This window comes from Myotis daubentonii, chromosome 9, assembly GCF_963259705.1.
Source record: "Myotis daubentonii chromosome 9, mMyoDau2.1, whole genome shotgun sequence".
NCBI lineage: Eukaryota > Metazoa > Chordata > Mammalia > Chiroptera > Vespertilionidae > Myotis > Myotis daubentonii.
In genome coordinates this window covers 57,239,407-57,259,031 of record NC_081848.1, presented here as the reverse complement: position 1 = coordinate 57,259,031, position 19,625 = coordinate 57,239,407, and the positions used below count along the sequence as shown (strand labels likewise).

The 19,625-nt window shown below is 44.7% G+C and overlaps 1 protein-coding gene across 8 annotated transcripts in view; it reads right to left on the bottom strand.

Moving 5' to 3' along the window:
- Positions 1 to 19,625, bottom strand: part of NAV2 (neuron navigator 2) — a 366,516-nt gene that overhangs the window by 210,492 nt on the left and 136,399 nt on the right. For all 8 annotated transcript variants that reach the window (XM_059709138.1, XM_059709130.1, XM_059709131.1 and 5 more), the window contains exon 4: positions 4,233 to 4,305. In XM_059709138.1, coding sequence (XP_059565121.1) covers positions 4,233 to 4,305 — 73 coding nt within the window. The remainder of the gene's footprint in view (positions 1 to 4,232; positions 4,306 to 19,625) is intronic.

Below are 19,625 nucleotides of genomic sequence, written 5' to 3'. Positions count from 1 at the left end.
GGACAGGTTTACAGATGGCCTTGACAGGTGGTGTGTGGGTTGGGGAGGGGTTGAAGGGATCTTGAAAAGCACCCAGGGCAGGGTAAGGCCCAAGCTCACAGGACTCTGGCAAGTCTCCAGGAGCAAACGGATGGGTCCAACTTTTGGGAGCACCGAGGGGGCAAGGAAGCCTCGTCCAGGGCCTGTGCCTCACACCAGCAGCATCTCCACCTGGCTCACGCGGGCCTGTAGCCTCCACCCGCAGGCATCTGCTGTCTGTGCCCTGGAACAAAGGCTCTCTGCGGCTCCCTAAGAGGCAGGTCAGGGCAGGACCTGAGCTGCTGAAACGCTTTGAGGACAGGTGCATACACCCTCCCGGGTCCAAAACCAGCTTTAGTCACTGGGAAGGGGTGGAGATGCACCTACGGGGCTTTCCAACTGCTGATGTTATTTTTCATCGGGAGGAGCCTTAAGGCACTCAATCGTCTTCAAAAGGAAAAGAAAAAGCATTAAAACGACATTATTTCTTTAAACACTATAATGCTTTCTAGTACTCAAGCAGGTGGTTAGAAGTGTGGGCAACAGTGAGCAGTAGGAAAGCAGGAGGCCTTCAAATCAGCAGACTGGGAAGCTTATCCACGGCTGGCCTTGGGGCCTCCCTTTCCCCACCGGAACTTAACCTCTTTGGGCCGCGCTTCCTCATCTGTGTGAATGGGATAATGTGAATACTGACCTCATAAGGTTGCTGGGGACACTACATAAGATAAAATGTTGTGGCACTTATCTCAGTGACTGACACAGGGTGAGTTCTCAATCAATGGTTTCTATTCCTATGATTTAACAGTATGTCATGTGAGATTCCTGTAACCCTAAAATTGTGAATAAAAGGCTCTAAGTACCCTTGCTTATAAGTTCAAGGACTTGACAAAGGTTGGGCCCAGTCATTATCCCTTCATACTGTACAAGTTCAGAATCAGTCTTACCACCAAATACCATCATCATGATCCTTTACTTCCCCCCAAAATCAATATAAGTAGATCTAGATGGGAGAATGTCATGAAGGGTACGGGAGGTTGGCAATGGGAAACAGTCACAGAGACAGGGTATTTCCTCCTTCACCAAGGAGCAAGAAGGTGGGGTCCCTGTACTCCATGCAAAGGCAAGGAGGCTCTAAAAGAATCACTGCAAGTGGGAGTTCTGGCTTTCTAGTCCCCAGTTGGACACCTGCTTAGTAGAGACTTGGCAGGTCTGCCCCTTGCCCACCTAAGTGAGGGGAAGCTGAAAAGAGAGATCATATGGTGGGGGATTTCCTGATGATAGGAGGCCTGTGCTACCTAGTGCAAGTGGGAGACTGAGCCCACACATTCCTGCTGGTTCTATGGTGGAGCATGGAAGGATCATGAGCCCAAGGTCTAGAGCAGGGTCCTCAAACTTTTTAAACAGGGGGCTAGTTCACTGTCCCTCAGGCCGTTGGAGGGCCAGACTATAGTTTAAAAAAAAAAACTATGAACAAATTCCTATGCACACTACACATATCTTATTTTGAAGTAAAAAAACAAAACGGGAACAAATACAATATTTGTATTTGCATGTGGTCCATGGGCCGTAGTTTGAGGATCCCTGGTCTAGAGCCTTACCAGGACCAGTGTAGTGTGGAGACAAAGGTGGCCTGAATCAGGAGGTTGGTACCTGAATGCTACCAGCTGGAAATGAGCTGCAAGAGCTGGTCAAATCTCACACACACCACAGGGCCCTGGGAGCAGCATGGGAGGGAGTGTCTGGTCAGCAGGGAGTGCAGAGACTCCCAGCGGGGACAGTAGCAATTATCCAGGAGGGGACAGCACCTTCACCACCAGCACAATTCTGCTTCTCTGTGCTCTCCCAGTCCTGGAGGCCTGGCCTGGGAACCAGGGAAGGGAAAGAAAGTCACTTTATTATGCCCCACCCCCTTCAACCTCCAAAGCCACCTGCACTGGTGGGGGAAAAGAGCTTTGAGGTTGAAGTTTAAAACTGAACAGGACTGAGTCATAAGTATTGACATAGAACTGTTCTAATAATGAGCGTGACTGAAGGGTTATAAATTCAGCCAAAATATCATTACATGAGTCTCGACTTGGCAGGAAAGATGGGGAACAACACAGAACAGTTGGGGCAATTACCGAAATACCATAAACCCAATAACTGATACCTCAACACACTGGTTATAACTATGTCTCTCTATGCCCAGACTCACAGGGCTACATTCCAACATCGACGAGGGGCGGAGGGCAGAGTGCCTCTGCATGACATGCCTCCATGGTCCAGCAGAGTTCTCAAACTTTTCTGCTTTCTTGCACCTGTGCATGGCATAGATTTTATCCATCTGTTGTCCCAACAGACACCATGAACATGAGCTCTGAAATCACATAGACCTGGGTTCTGATTTTGACACTAGCTACAGGGCTTAGGGATGCCACTCATAATGCCTTTAAGCCAAAGTATCCTCATCCGTACACTCAGCTTATTATAAATTCCAACTTCAGTTGTGAGAGCTGGAGCCAATGCACATAAGAGTCTTAAAAGCGCAGTTGGTATTATTCATTCAACAAATACTTATTGAGTAGATTCTCTATGCTTTAAGATATAGAGAGGATGAGGCAGGTGGCAGGCAGGTAGGTAGGTAGGTGTAGGTGTGTGTGTGTGTGTGTGTGTGTGTGTGTGTGTGTGTGTGTGTGTGTAGATGAATGAGGCAGAAGGCAGGGCAATGGGTAGATAGATGGCAGAATGGCCAGGGGTTCACATTCCGAAGAGCCCTTTCTGCTGAGCAAGACTCAGTAAAGTCCCTGCTGATGCTCTGCTGGACGGGCTCAGGCCTGTGGTCCAAACACTCCCAGAAACTGGGAGGAGCATGTGCCTGCCATCTACTGGCCAGGACAAGGACTCTCTACCAGGAGGGAACAGGTTCCTCAGAATGGGAATTTGCATCTCCCGACCTATCCATGGAAACACCACAAATCAATCACCCCATACCCCAGCCATGTGCACACCACGTGTCATTCCACCTGCATCTCAACCCGGGGGAAGAGGCTCACATCCCAGGGGCAGGGGAACCCACCAAGAACCCTCCTCTCAGAGCTGGGAATAGTCCTCACACTCTACAGCTGCTTCAGAGGCCTCTGGCGGCAGTGTGACCATGCCTGACTGGGGACAGGCGAGGCACACTTGAGTTCCACGGGGGTATTCCAACAGCCCCACTCAGAGACACGAAACACCCACGAGGCACCAGTGGTAGCCAACCCCTCCCCAACACTGGAGGAGTCTGCAGCTCAGAAACACAGCCAGGAAAAGCAAGCTTTCACTGCAGAGCAGAGCAGAGGCAAGAAACAGGTCCCAAATGGAATCCATCAGCAAACTTACCTGCTCCATTGGACTGCTTCCTTCCTCATGCTCCCCCCTCCCCACCCTGACCACTGGAGCGGATGCCAACCTTGCTAAAGAAAAGTGGTGTCATCTGAAGCCCAAACTGCTTACCTGTTCTGGGAAAAGTGGAGGCAGGTGCAGCCTAATGAGTTTGGGAGGATGCCGGGGCCTATGGCAGCTTTGGAGCTGGCAGCTGCTTGTGTTTACAAGCGAATGTTTCCAGAGCAAGATGTTGCCCGAGGAGGCTGAGAATTCAGACCAGCCACCTCCAGACCAATAGCAAACCACCAGCAAACACGAATGTGCTAATTAGCCACCAAATTTGAGTTAATTAAAAACTAATCAGGATGTCAAAATGTAGCGTCTCATTAATACATCAAACGCTTTTATTTTTTTAACCTGGGAAAAGTACTGCTTCTTCTCATACAACTAAGAGATAAGGATTCGGCCTTTCTCCCTGGGAACTGTGCAGTTTAAATATGTTCTGTGGTTAAGTGTTCTCTCTCCCACAGATAAGGCCCGGCTTGATAATTAACTGACCTGCTCGTCAGGTGACTAAAATCAGCACTGGTTGAGCCCTTCCCCGAGAAGCCGCTGTCTTCACTACTCCCTGCCGTGCCTTGCAGACATGGCCAGTGTGGTCGAATTTGCATTCTTGGAGGGATTCTTTAGGATTTCAGAAAGTTGGCACCCTCAGGCCTAGACATGCACTGAGATGCCTCCAAACCAGAAGGAAAACAAAACCAGAAGAGCCCACCAGCGTCTCTTGTCTTTAGCGCATTCATGTTGTCAATAAGAAACAGGTGGGTATTTCTAATGGGGAAAAGACAGCCTCGTGACAAGCGCTGACTCACCTTCTGCAGACAGCCCCTGAATGTTTATTCCCTTAGCTGCCAGGAAATTCAAGCAGGCATCTATGTTTTCAATCTAGGAGGAAAAAAACACAGCAGACACTCAATCAGTGCTCAGCCTTCTCCAGAGCCATCTCTTAACTAGAAACGAACTGCTATGTCAGAGCGAGGGTTCAACAGGCATCGCTGAAGTTCTCAACAAGGAAACACAGGAGGACATGAATGGATGCAGGTCAGGACTCTACTTTGTCTGTACTTGCACAGGAAAAGGTTACCTAATATCCCAACAGCCCAGAGCCAAAAGTCGAGGTCTTGGATTGCTCATGGCTGCCAAAAATAACCAGGGTGGAATTGGAGCTCTTCTGTTGATCACTGTCACCAGTGCAATCCTGAAAACTTGAGCAGCTGCCCGAAAAATGGAGGTGGGGACGAGGTTAGCAGACCCACCCGTCTGCCAGCAGCTGGGAGAAATTTCTAGCCACCAAGGCGGCCAGCAGTCCAATGCGCAGTGAATGGGAGTTTCAGCTGGAATCTGGGTAGTGTTTACTCACAAAATTCTCAGGATGGCAGGCATTGCAGATGACCAGGGAGGGCAGCGACCTTGCTGAACCCCTCTGACCTTTGTGTTTTCTGTGGCATAAAGGGGCACACCCCACAGCCACCTTTGCCAGGGCTGATCCCACGGCCAAGGGCAAGCCAATGTCCAGCTCTCACAAAAGACCCATTAGGTCATCTCCAAAGGTCTGATTTGACTTCAATTGTCAGGGCTAATTATCTTTTGGTCTACAGGAAAATGTTCGGGCTTGATTAATGTCAATGGTGACCATAAGTAAAGGCAATTGCTTTTGACTTGGCACAGGGATCTTTGAATTTCACGCAATTTATATGTCACAATGGAGATCCCCCTCACCTCCACAACTACCCACAGCCTACCTGACCTCCTCAAAACTCTACACATTCTTATGAACTCAAACAAGTATTTAACCCATGGAATTAATTTTTCATTAATAAATGACTGTCTTTCACAGTGTACATGTAACCATCTGCCTTCCCTCTCCCCAAGCAATATCCTGATGATTCCTTCATAGCCACTGAGGGTGAAGCGTCCGCATGTTAAGGGCTCTAATTGAAGTAGAATCTGTTCCAGGCTTCCAGCAGTCTTCCTGAAAGTCATGTCCACCCTCCCCCTGATGTCAGCATCCTTCTTCTCTACCCTCCGTCTTCACATCTTCCAGTGCTTTAAATTAAGCCTTGAGACACCTGAATAAAACTGCACCCATTTCAGAAGAATCCATCAACCATGAGTGTGAGGAGTGACACCAAATTAAAAGAGACTCACCAACATATTTAAGAGAAGCACTGCTTTGCTACCACACTGTAATTCCATAAAAATTTTCTTCCAATGAGCATAAGAGCATTTACTTGTCCCATTCACAGAGTATTCAATGCATACACTATCATTTAAAGTAAGTAGTAACTTCTTGCAAGGCTAGCTGTGGTATGCTTCGATTCAGCCACCTACTGGGCTTTCTTTTAATGTTAAAATCTATTAAAGGAATGAATAATTATAAATAGGTTACCTAGAATATTTTTTCTTCCTGTCGATTTTTTAAAGCCCTGTTGCTCTTTTAATGCATTCCATAATTTAGATGGGTAGTTCTCCACTGGGTGGGGGAGAAAGGGAGAGAAGGAGCAAGGATTTGGTCCCTCAGGGCACATGTGACAATGTCTAAGAATTTTGTCCCTCAGGGGACATGTGACAATGTCTGAGAATTTTGTCCCTCGGGGGACACGTGACAATGTCTGGCAACATTTTGGGTTGTCACAATGGGGGTAGGGGGCCTCCTGGTATCTAGTCCTGAACACACTACACTGCACAGGACAGCCCCACAACAAAGGATTATCCAATGCAAATGTCAATAGAGCCACGATGGATAAACCTGAGTGACATGATCCTTTCAGTCACTCATCCAGCCAACATATTGTTGGGATGTCTGCTCTGGGCCAGGCACTATGCTTGACTCTCCTGACAGCAGCGGTCAGAGTCCTCCTCCCTGTCCAGCAGCCCACATTTCTATAATGCTTCTCTTTAGGGTCCACAGAGACATTCCACACATCCCTACATCCCTCCATTCCAGGGAGAGTCAGAGCATATCCACAAGGGAAGCATTAGGAGCTTCCCTCATTAGGTGAAGAGAGGAGGCTAAGGGAATCGAGGGTGTTTTCTCCTAAGAGGTGAAGCAGGGAGCAATATGCGATGGCCAGATTGCACTCCCTGAAAATGTTAAAACCAAAAATAAGAACTTGGGTCATCATTTAAAAGACGATTCATAAGCCCATCTAATGCCCTGAAAATTTCCCCCCTCCATTATGAATTCTCTGCTCACAGAGGAGCTCAAAAAACATTCCTGAGCCTCAAATCCACTCTTTAATAATGTTTCATTGAGGTTAGAAATCACTCCTGACAAGGCGGCCGAGACCCACACGCTTTTCATCTGCACCCCGGGAAGAGAGCGGAGCCGGGCAGCAGAGCAGGGTCAGCCCTGGATTCCAACCTCCTGGCTGCGCTTGGAATGAGATCAGAAGGGGAGAAAGCTTCTTTGATCCAGGCTCTTGTGATTAAATTTCACCTTAAAGTTTCCTTCCAAATACTGCCCAGGTAAACAACCCATCTTCATATGCCATGAGACTGCAAACTGCCACCAAACCTCGAGAGGGGACCGGCCTGGTGGCAGGAGCCCAGCTCTCATACAGTACGAGGGCGTCGTCCGCGGACTCATCTTTAACGAGGCTCATGTGTGATCCAGACACGCAGTGTGAGATGAGGACCCGGTTCAAATTGGGAGGCAGAGCAAAGGAAAAGGCTCTTAACCAGCAAGTATGTAAATACAGCCAAGGCTGTTCATTAACACATAGCGGCCAATATAAACTACTTTCCAAAATTAGCTGAAGAAATGTGTGCTAAGTTTGACATTCCAGTGATGTTGAGGGGGCAGGCTGAGGAGGCTGTTGTTCTTGTTGCCATAGCTCTGGGATGGAGATCCTGGGGTTTACAGCATTAGCTGGGGCAGAGGCTGGAAGCCTGATGGTGGAACCGCGATGTGGCTCAGAGACCCTGGGAGCAGAAAGATGCTGGATGAATGAGGAGGTTTAGACCAAGATGCACTTCCAAGGGCTTCCCTTTGTTTGGTGCCATACGTGGCCTCCACCCAGTGTGGTCCATGAACACCCAAGAGAAAAGGGCTGCAATGAAGCCTTTCTCCCTGTCTCAGCCAGAATCTCCATCCTGAAGTTGAATAGTTTCTCAACAGTCTCTGAACTTTAGACTTGGCAGAGCAACTTCCATGCACTATGTATGTTGCAGCCTTTGTCTCTCACATCCAGATGTAGATCTCCACCCAAGATAGCCAGAGAGCAAGAAAAACCAAAACAAATGCCAAATAACTGGAAAGAGAAGGAGGGATAAGAGGCAAATGGAAAACTTAACATTTTAATCGTGATTAAGGCTGGACTGGGTCTCACGATAGCATAAAATATGCAAGTCTCAGAAGCGCGGCTGTATAGCTCCTTGGTAACTTAGAGACTGATCAAATACCATCTGTTGTGGCAGTTGTCATGGCAGCATTTTTCTCTGAATACCAGCGTAGCTGAGTGCAAAGCACATGAAAATGATGGATGCAAATGAAGACCATGGGCACCACCACAGCCCAGGTGAAGATAGGACTGCGGGCACACTGAGTAAATGGGGTGCCAGTTTTTATGAGTTAAGAGTGTCTCCTGTCACCAGGGATTCCCTTGGAGATCTCCATCCAGGGAGGGTGAAACTGGGAGGGCAGGCAAACAGCTGCTGGCTGAAGTCAGGCATGGTCACAGCCATTTTTAAAAATCATGAAATGCCTAAAGCTTAGGCAATGGGAGATCCAGACCCGACAAGGATGCGTGAGAAACTTGTAAGTTCTGGGACTGAAAGCACAGTGCAGTTTCTTCATGAGCCTCATAGATCAACAGAAACTTCCTTTCAGATATATGTGATCCTCACACCTGATGTTGCTACTTGACAACAATATATATATATATATATATATATATATATATATATATGTATATATATATATATATATATAGATAGATAGATAGATATATAGATATATAGATATATAGATATAGATATATAGATATATAGATATATAGATATCTTCATCACTCATCCATTCGTTTATCCATTTCTTAGCCCATATATACCGAGCACCTACTGGGAGTCAGACAATGTGCTGGTACTGGGTATACAGTGGTGAATAATAGATGTAATCCCCACTTTGTAGAACTTACAGTCTAATGTAGGGGAACTGGCATTTAATTAATAGTGCACAAGTAACATCTGTCATATATTAGAAGACTTGCCTGGGGGATGGGGGGCAGGGAGAACTTCTCAAGGAAGAGATAGCAAGTGGGTCCACAGAAACAGGGCTTTTTGTCTGTTCTGTTCAATGATATAGCCCCAAGCACCTCAAATGGCATGGGACAGGTTGTAGGAGCTCAAGAATATTGGTTGACAGAGGGGAATTTGAGCTAAGACATTGGAGTTCGCTGGGTATCCAGAAAAGGTTGTACCCACCATAGGAAACCTGATGTTTGAAAGCTTCCAGGCAGCAGGCAATGTACCACTTTTGGGAACCAAAAAAATGTCGAAATGGCGGAAGGCCAGTGGGCAAGGGAGAGCAATAGAGAGGACACTGAGTGCGAGCAGAGGGCCAGCCACATGGGGTTGCACCCAGAAGCTGTCTTGGTGAAGGAGAGAAAGCAGGGATCCTTCCAGTTCTTAGGGAAGCCTTGCCACTGCCCCTATCACCAAGGCAACACCAGGGATGCCAGGGATGGCTCAAGCAGTGTCCAGAGACATCTGGGATGGTAACAGAGACAAGGAGGAATGGAAAAGGAATGTCAGCATCTGTGGTCACATGTACTAACCAGGAAGGTCTGTTTCATATCTAACCTTTCTGACACTCCTTCCTCTGCGCTTTCCAAAAATAAATATAGAAAATAAATCCAATCATGAAACCAAACCAAAAAGCAAAATGCACTTTGGGGGAACACCTTCCTAAATGTCTATCTTACCTGTTGTCTGTCTCTTTCCTCTGCATTCCTGGGGGCCACCACCTGATGCATAATTTGCTCAGCTTCATTTTTTGTGTGTGTGTCCACCTATGTCAGGGTTGGGGCCCAGCATCATCATAGGATCACATGGCTCATGAACCACAATGTGGTCCTGGAGCTGCACAACCCCACAGGATAGAGCTGGTGGAGTCTGACACTATAGTTGTGATCTTAGAAGGGGACCCCAGAATAAAGGCAATGTATGGTGGCATTTCAAATTCTCTATGTGGGAGAATACTCAATAGTATCTCCTCTTGTAAGCCCCACAGGCTGCCACTTGCTTGGCTGATGCTTAAAGCCAACATTGTCCAGCAGTATGAGGGGGGTTCCATACCTTCTGTCCCAGCTTGGGCCACTGAAGCATCAAAGCTTCCAGCAAATCAGCTCTAGCTCTCTTGGTGGCTTTGAAGCAGAATGCTTAAGAACGTGGGACTCGGGCTGGATGAGGCTTGAGTCCTGCTGTCGGGTCTGCTTAAATTTGGCAATATTATCCACCTTACCTTTTATAGTACATATAACTTCAGCTTTCCAACAATGTTGTCAAGAATCCCTTTAAAAAACATTGTAGGAGTCTCTCTGCTGTTATAGCAAATGGGTAAGTCCATATGGATACAAAAATTCTCTCTAGAGGAGAAAAAATATTGATAACAAGAATCTAAAATTCTTCCAGTGACTGTCTTTCCAACTGCCTAGGATAGCTCATGTTCTTATTGTTTTCTGACTTCTCAATTTTTTTCTTGAAGCAAAGAGAGAAGCCTAGGAAGGGAGTTATAACTAAAGGTGCAAACATCAGTCCTTATACTGGAGGCTCCCATAATACGCCCTCACGGTTGAGCTCTGCAGAGTATCCCCTTGAAGAGATGGCAGTCATTAAGAGGAGGAAACTCCACTGGGGATCATCGCTGTCAGAGAGGCTGAATGAATGCCTTTGTGTGCGAACATAACACAGGCTTTGGGGTCAGACAAACCTGGATTCAAATCCTGATCCTGCCATTTACTAAATTATGATCTTCAGAAAGTGGGCTAATCTGTAAAATGGGCATTATACAACCAATAGGTAGAGTAGTGGTTGTCACTAACTGTGAGGATATAAGTGTGATGCTAAGAAAGATCCAATCACCGGCTGTTTTGTACTGTTGTCATTTTTGATGAGAATGTCTCTGAGGAATAGTTCTAAGGTCATGACATGCCCAAAGCTGTGTCTGGGACTGAACCCTTGGAAAACAGAGAATTAGACTAGCTCCTCTGGGCTGCCTTCCTTTCCTGCTCCTGGCTTTCCTCTCAAGCGCTGCTGTCCAGGACTTCGGGGCCTCTCCATCATCCGATGTCATACCTGCCCCTCACCAACCTCTCTCTTGAAAAGATACTGATTCATTCTCAACAAGGCAACTCTAGGAGGAGAGGAAACAGCGGTGAAAAAACAGCGTGGTCCTTCTCTCATGGAGCCAGCCTCCCGGGCAGGGAGCACTGTAAACAAGTATCGCTCCACCAAACATAGCTCACAAACGTGATAAGCGCCAACTTACACCTATCGAGTTGTAGGTGTAAGCCTGACAAGCCTGACACTGACTCACTATGCTCTTTTTAGAAGGCCCAGGCTCTTTTTGAGTCACTGCCATGTGTACATGCTGAAACCCATAAGCTACCACAAAGAGGCAGCAGAATATAAATGCAAAGTAAAACGAAACAGCAGATCCTGGATATTCCCCAGAGTGCAGTGAATCCTCAGTTTTGGAAATATCACTAGAACATATCATTTCACCCACAAAACAAATACACAGAAAGGAACAGGGGAATGGGGTAATTTGTAGATGAACGCCAAGAGCTAGACGTGCTCACCAGCTTGGTGACTAGTTCCCACACACAAGCTGTGCAATTCAGTTTTGTGACTCAGCCAGTTTGCTGTCCGTAGCTCATGGATCTTCTGGGTTGCTCATGGATTTCTACTCTGCAGTTCCAGGGATAGCTAGTACAGAAGTGCAAGGCACATCCCAGAAGCATGGATTACCAGGAAAGCAAAGCCAAGCAGGTAAGTTTGAATGTTTAATACTCAATTCAGAATCCTGCAAGACTTTGCCCTCCCCATGTGGTGACAGCCGGAATGAAGGCGACAGCTCCAATGAAGATGACAGCTCCAATATCCTCTGCCTGTGTTTGTCACGCCATAGTGTTCATTTCCACAGAAGATGTAACTCAATATTGCCCTTCCCTTCTGTCTCCAATTCCTGATGTTCTAGCAATGAGTAGATGATTATTATACGCCAGGCACCTCTGGGACTTTTCACACACATTATCTGTATCTGTTTTTGTGTGTTGTTCTTTTTTTGTTTTTGTATCTCAAAAGCTGTTTGTGGGTATGGCTAAAGAGCTGAACCCCAATTCTAGACTACTGTTGACCATTAATATATAATTTGGGAGATTTTTGCAAGTAGTAAACAAAATACTTTACACCAAGAAACTAGATTTGGCAAATAGTTTCATATTCTAAAATCTCTGACCAAGGCAAAGAGCTACATTCTAACTAATCCAGAATTATACAAGATTAAAGATAATTAAGAATGTGATTAATATTAAAAATCATTCTCAGCTCTGTTTACTGCCATAGCTGGAATGTCAGAGGCATGGCAAAATCCACCAGAGGAGGAGAAGAAGCTATACAAGGAAGGTTTCTATTACAGGATATACTGAGCTTCCCAAGATACAAGATATCTGATGCACCTGTGAGGAAATGGTGACAATTTCTCACTTGTCACATAATGCTAAGCTCTGTTACTCTTTCCATCTTTGTCAAATATTCAGTTGAATCAGATAAAATGGCAATTGTTATGAGTAAAGCATGGCTAAATGTTGGCTATTTCATACAGTTCTACCTATATATCAATGTGTTAGGCAGACACCCTCCTCCTAAAGGCTACAATTAAACTGCTGGGTGATTATAAAAATGGAGTCATTTATAGACAGCATCAGTAAATTCTGAAACTCAGAAGAAAATCTCTGCAAGGCTCTCTCGAAGGAGTCTCACAAGCCTGATGATGACATACAGAAGAAAGGATCAAGTTAGAAGAAACACCCCATTGCCCTGGCCGAGTGGCTCCACTGGTTGGAGCATTGTCCTGTACACCAAAAGGTTGTGGGTTTGATCCCTGGTCAGGGTGCATGCAGGAGACAACCCCAGTCAGGAGGGGACATGCAGGAGACAACCAGTTGATGTTTCTCTCTCACAATACAATACGTTTCTCTCTCTCTCTCTTTTTCTCTTAAAAAATCCATAAAAGCATATCTTCGAGGGAGAATTACAAAAAAAAATTTTTTTTTAAAGAAACCCTCATCAGCAGGCTAACCCCTACAGGCCTTTTGCTTTAGCTTCAGTTAGGATTTCTTCTGCACAATCCCCTTATAGAAGCAGATGGGGACTGGGGAAGGTTTAATTCCAAGTTGACTCATCTCAAAACCTCCATGAAAGGTAGCAGGTTATCCTTACAATATTTAAGGAAACCCAGGTTGCTTGCCTTTCTCCACAGGCCTTCCTGTTCCTACAGGGGAAAGTGGGAGAACGATGAGATTTGGTTCTGGTTTGGCCACCCCATCCAACCCTACATGGCTGCTACCATGCCCACACCAATGTGGGAATCCCTGTCACCCATCAAATCTACTCCATAGGAAAAACCAACTCATGTCAAAGTGCTATCATTTGCATTGTGAGTGGAGAAGACATTCCTGGCTATCTTTGGGCAAGGTACTTTATTCCCCTGAGCCTCAGTTTTCCTTTCAGTAAAATGGATATACTGATTCCCTTCTTGAAAGCCTATAAAGGCCTCGAAAGTAACTAGTATTTGCACTCTTAAAAAAACACAAAGCACTGGGCTAGATTATTTTCCATACATTATTATTTCAGTTCATTTTCACCATTAGAGATGGGGAAATGGAGGCACAGAGTGCCTTCCTGAAATCGCAGTTGTAAAGTGGCAGAATTAGACCTTGAACACTTAATGGAAAACGTTTTAAAGTTATAAACACGGAGATTGAACAACCAAAAAGCAAGAGCTTCACTAATGCTGGAGAAAAATAACCACTGTTTGGTCACTGTCCTTGCCCTTGTCCTCAGCAGTGTGACAAGGCAAGTAACCAATACATCCAAACCAAATCCAGTCTTTACATAAAAAGGACAAAGGACACTTCACAGAGGAAGTCGCTCCTCGAACATCCTTTTGGACATGTTTTGTGGAAGATATTTATGTTCTTTACAGTGTTTTAAATCGTCAGGTGCAGGAGGAGATATTTAAGGCAATATAAACACAGGCATTATTTCAAACTCAAAATTTTCCCCAAACAGGTATCTTTCAAGCCAACATGACAGTGCTTATGATTTCTGAGGGAATTCATGACACTTATAAAAACAGAATAGCTTGGGGCTGAAAAACCTCAAATGTGTGCAGGGGGCCGGGAGGTAACAAATGACTGAAATGGTCTGGGTATAAGGCAATAGGGAGTGGTGGGGAGCATGACAAACACACCCCATACCTACCTAAAGGGGCAGCTGCTACCTATTTTTCACCAACTTTTGCCCGGGGAGTGACAACCCAGGGTTGCCAGGATATCAGATCTTTTCTTTAAAAAGCTGGAAGAACAATTTTTATGAGGTATATGGATCTTCATCTAACCATTGGCATCTGTTTTGTTGTTGTTTTTTTAAACTAAGGGACCCGAACTTAGCTTGCTGGCCACCACTCTCTACCTTTTGCTTAAGTGGGAACCTTGGCTCACACATTCACCTACTGATCAGCTTCCAACATGCAGACTCCATAGGCTAACCATACCTTAACAAAGTGCAAACAGGAATTCATTGCTAATTCTGTTTCATGAAAAATAAATTAAAATAAACACACATACAGAAGACACCCCTTTGATGCTAGGCTGAACCCTCAGAATTCCATCAAGACATATGCAGGGAGGTGGATCCCAGCATGAGGCCCAGATGGCTTAGATATTAAACCATAATCTACATGGTTCTAAATCACCATCCAATTTTCTCTTTCAGCTCAAGATTTGTAGCTATTCTCCCCCTGCCCATCCTCACATTTGCTAAGCTCTTTAACCTTATTGACACCATGTTGCCACTCACAACAACACCTCAGTCCCAAGGTAAGTGTGATGGGATTATCTTGGAGCATCTACCAGGTGCCAGGTGGTGTGGGCAGATGGACAGATGCGACCCCACCTTCAAAGAAGTTCATGTCTAGTGGGATGCAGACAGTTAAGTACATACAATGTGCTAAGCTAAAGTACTATCACTGCAGTTTTTCAATGGAGGACCCAGGGTCACAGAGGTTAAGTGAGCTGGAAAGGGTAGAGGGGCCCATGCAAACTCTCAGACAAAGGCACGTGCACAGTTCAGACCTACCAACTTAGATCTTCCTACAGTTCCAGACAAGAGGATGTCCAAAGCATCCTAACCTTTCCAAAAAGCAACTGATGGGCTCATTCAAAATATTTAGTTAAATTTAAACAATCCCTCTAGCAACCTTGTTAAATTAAAAACATTTTAAACAACTTTGCAAACTAACATAAGTTTAAATGCATGTTTTTGCAGGCATGTCTCAGAAGAGGCTTTTTGTACTTGGCTCTAAGACAACGTTGGCAAAATGTGGTCACCAGACCAACAGCATCAGCCTCACTCAAGAGCCTGTTAAAAAACACATTTGTAATACCTTAACCAATAAAGAAATTTTAAAAAAATGCAAATTCTCCGGCTCTTCCCCAGAGTTACCAAATCAGGGGGGACGCAGCAACCTCTTAGCGAGCTCTCCACACTAAAGCTGAAGAAGCATAGCTGGAGGCTTTGCCAAACCAAACACTTCACTTGTTAATGAAAATAATGTCATTTTGGTATCTTTTCCAGACACCTTGGTGACTAAGTTAAAATACAAAATTGTGAGAGAAGAGACTAGTTTGAGAGAATTTCTTGGCTTAGGATGACTCAAGTTTCTCTAAAGTATTTAAAAAGTAAATAGTGTATTTGACATTAAAATTTGATACGTAACATCATCCGCACTCTCTAAGAAGCTCTTGGGTAGCTGGACCCTTAACTGTTTAGCTTATTCATCAAAGAAGCATTAGCTTAGCACTTCCCATGTATTTAGCACCAGGTGCTGGGAAGATGGAAATTTTTATTGAACTAAGAGATGAAAAAACCACTTATATGTATTACAAAAATTTGATATTATTAAACAGTATAGATGATAAATCTTTCACAAAATTTATTCATATGTCATATTAATTACAAGACAAACACATTCTTAGGAAACATAGTACCCACATGTGAGTTTACTTTTGCATCCAAGAGGTCAGGAATACCTGTTATTTACTTCTAATTACCAGATGAAATGGCACTTGCCACTCACATGACAGCTCGGTGCCACTCACAATACAGGCAAAGCTGGGCCTCTGTCCTCCCTGCTTCTCTACAATGACTCTTCTCTGAAGAGTTCTAACGATGGAGACAACCTGCAGTCAGCTTAGCAACCCAAAGGCCTCACAGTAGCAAGATGAACCTCTGCTATAAACCCAGATAGCTTACCATCTAATATAGTAAAAGTTACTTTGCTTAAGGACCTAAATAGACACCTTTCAAAAGAGGACATTCAGAAAGCCAAGAGACATATGAAAACATGCTCAAAGTCACTAATCATCCGAGAGATGCAAATCAAAACAGCAATGAGGTACCATCTCACACCTGTCAGACTGGCTATCATCAACAAATCAACAAATGACAAGTGCTGGAGAGGATGTGGAGAAAAAGGAACACTTGTGCACTGCTGGTGGGAATGCAGACTGGTGCAGCCACTATGGAAGACAGTATGGAGTTTCCTTAAAAAACTGAAAATGGAACTCCCATTTGACCCTGTGATCCCACTTGTAGGAATATATCCCAAGAAACCAGAAACACCAATCAGAAAGGATATATGCACCCCTATGTTCATAGCAGCACAATTCACCATAGCTAAGATCTGGAAACAGCCTAAGTGCCCATCAGTAGATGAATGGATTAGAAAACTGTGGTACATCTACACGATGGAATACTATGCTGCTGTAAAAAGGAAGGAACTCTTACCATTTGCAACGTCATGGATGAAACTGGAGAGCATTATGCTAAGTGAAATAAGCCAGTCAATAAAGGAAAAATACCACATGATCTCACTCATTCATGGACAATAGAGACCATTATAAACTTTTGAACAATAATAGATACAGAGGCAGAGCTGCCTCAAACAGATTGTCAAACTGCAGCAGGAAGGCTGGGGAGGGTTGGGGGGCAGGAGGTAGGGGGGTAAGACATCAACTAAAGGACTTGTATGCATGCATATAAGCATAACCAATGGACATAAGACCCTGGGGGATAGGGGAGGCTAGGGGACTGTCTAGGGCGGGGGGATAAAATGGATACATATGTAATACCCTTTGTAATACTTTAAGCAATAAAAAAAAAAAAAAGTTACTTTGCTTGAATCCTAGAGCGTATGAGTTTCCTACTACTGCTGTAACAAAATGCACTTCGTGGCTTAAAACAACATACATTTATTATCTTACAGCTCTGGAGATCAGAGGTCCAAAATCAGTTCACTGGGCTGACATCAAGGAGTTGGCAGGCTGCATCCATTCTGAAGGCTCCAGAGGAATCTTTCTAGAGGCCACCTGCATCCTGCATCCTTGGCTTGTGGTCCCTTTCTCTATCTTTAAAGCCAGCCAGCCGAATAGCATGCATTCATTCATATTCTCTCTCTCTCTCTCTCTCTCTCTCTCTCTCTCTCTCTCTCTCTCTCTCTCTCCATAATCACATCTTCTCTCTCACTCTCCTATCTCCCTCTTACAATATCTTTGTGATCACATTGAGCCCACCCAGAGAATCCAGGATGGTCATCCCATCTCAAAATCCTTAATTATAACTAAAAAGTCTCTGTTATCATACACAGTAACATACACAGGTTCCTATAGGGATTAGGAGGTGAACATTCCGGGAGTGTGATTGCAGCACATTGTTTAGCCTACCCCACTGAATGCATACTTTCTGGGCATGAAAAAAAACCTTCTAATGCACAAGTCAATAGAGTATATGTGACTTGTAAGCAGGGAAGGGCACAACCATGGAGAGGACACTCATCATGAGCAAGGTTTATGCCAGGTGCCTTTTGTGCCATCTCTCATTCATCCCTCCAACAACCCTAGGAGGCAGCTGCCATTATTATTCCCCTCTTACAGCTGAGGAAAAGGACTCCTCGATTCAGTCACTTGCCAGCACACATGCCCAGTATGTGAGGTCCAGATCTGCCTGATTCCAGAGTCTATGCTTATTCTTCACCCCAAATCTGCTTCCCATGATGTAATGAATTATCTCAAGGCTCAGCCCACACCTATATGAGGGGCTAGTATAACAAATGTAATTTTTGTACCTCCACATCACAGTCAGCATTTTTTCCTTCTTCAGCTGATTTCCTTATATGTAGAATAGCCTAACCGTTAAGGGAATGGACTCTAGAGCCAGGCTTCCAGGGTTCAAACCTTGCTTGTCACTTAGTAGCTGTGTGACCTCAGACAAGTTACTCAACCTTTTTCTGCCTCAATTTCCTCATTTGTGAAATGGAATGATAATGGTTTTATGAAGATAAAATCAGTTAATGCAGGTCAAATGTCTAAAACAGAAACAGTGCCCAGCTATAAGTGTATATAATAACTGTTTGCCATTATTATTATCATTATCTATAATAATAAAAGCATAATATGCTAATTAGACTGGACATCCTTCCAGGTGACCTTCCAGATGACCTTCTGGACAAAGCTGGGGCTGAGTGGGAAGCCCGGGTCCCAGGTGCCAGAGGGAAGGCAGTGCCGGCAGCCGGGGGAAGGAAGGCCTACTCTTGCAAGAAATTTGTGCATCAGGCCTCTAGTTATTATATAAAAACATGGACAGAACTGGGGCCAATGACAATAACCCTAGGCTCTCCAGCAGAAGGGGAAAAGATAAGATGTTGTTTAGCATGACTCACAGCCCCTGGCAGAGCACAGAGCACAGAGCACAGAAGAGACATCAGGGTCTAAGTTCTCCAGACCCTTTAATGGAATGAACAGAATATATTTCTCATTCCACAGGGTTTTTATGAGAATAAAATGAGTTAAAACCCATAAAGCACTTAGAAGAGTGCTTTGCCATTTTTATTATTAATATTAATTTCTGGAAACTATAAAAATGTCTAAAAATACTTACCTCAAGCAACAGAAAAAAGTCAATAAACTGAAAATTAATTGAAATGTCCTATTTGGGTCCTCTGGATAAACCAAGGAAGAAAGGAATTAAAAGAACGGAAGATACTTTCAGAATAGTGCTCAATACCCACTGCTTAAAGGCCATACAGAACTACCAAGCTAATACCCACTGCTCAAATCACTGCTCAGCTATAGATAATGATGTGAGAACAATGGTATGTTTCAGTCCTCTAGCCACATGGCCAAGTCCAGGCAGCTCCCTCCATGGTCTTTCTAGCCACCCATCTACCCATCCAACATTTGTTAAATACCTACCATATGCCAGTCATGCAAGCCATGGGTGCTTACTCAGGACATCCAAGTGAAAGACATGGTGTCTCCTTCAAGAATGTAAGTACACAGACAACCACAAGAGAATGTGTTATGAGAAATGCAGGCACAGGACACCAGGGGACACAAAAGACAAGTGGCACCTAAGTATCTCAAGTACTTCAAGTAACAATTGACCTGAATATTAAAGGTTAGGATATCTAGGTGGGACAATTGTAAGGTCTTCCTGGCAGACTGGACAGCATGCCACAAAGTACAAAGGCATGAATGCACACAGCCTTCTTGGAGCACCCCAAGTTCTAGTATGTCTGCGGTATAGAATCCGAATGGCCAAGTGGCAAGAGATTATAGTAACTGGATCATGAAGGCCCTTCCCTCTCTTGTGTGGTCAAGTATTTGGGGAAGGAAATGGGGAATCAGTGATGGGGTTAAATAGAGGTGTGACCAGGGAGGCAGAGAGACAGATGTGGAGGTTGTCACCATCTTTGAAAGGCAGTGATGGTGGATATATCACCTTGAGTAGGAAATAGTGGGTGCTTCCTGCTGATCTCGGCCCTGGACACTTTCCACTTTGCTTTAAATTCGAAGTGGCCTGTGGGCTTTACCTCATGCCTTCCTGGAGCTGTAACATATGTGCACCCTTAGGGTCATGTA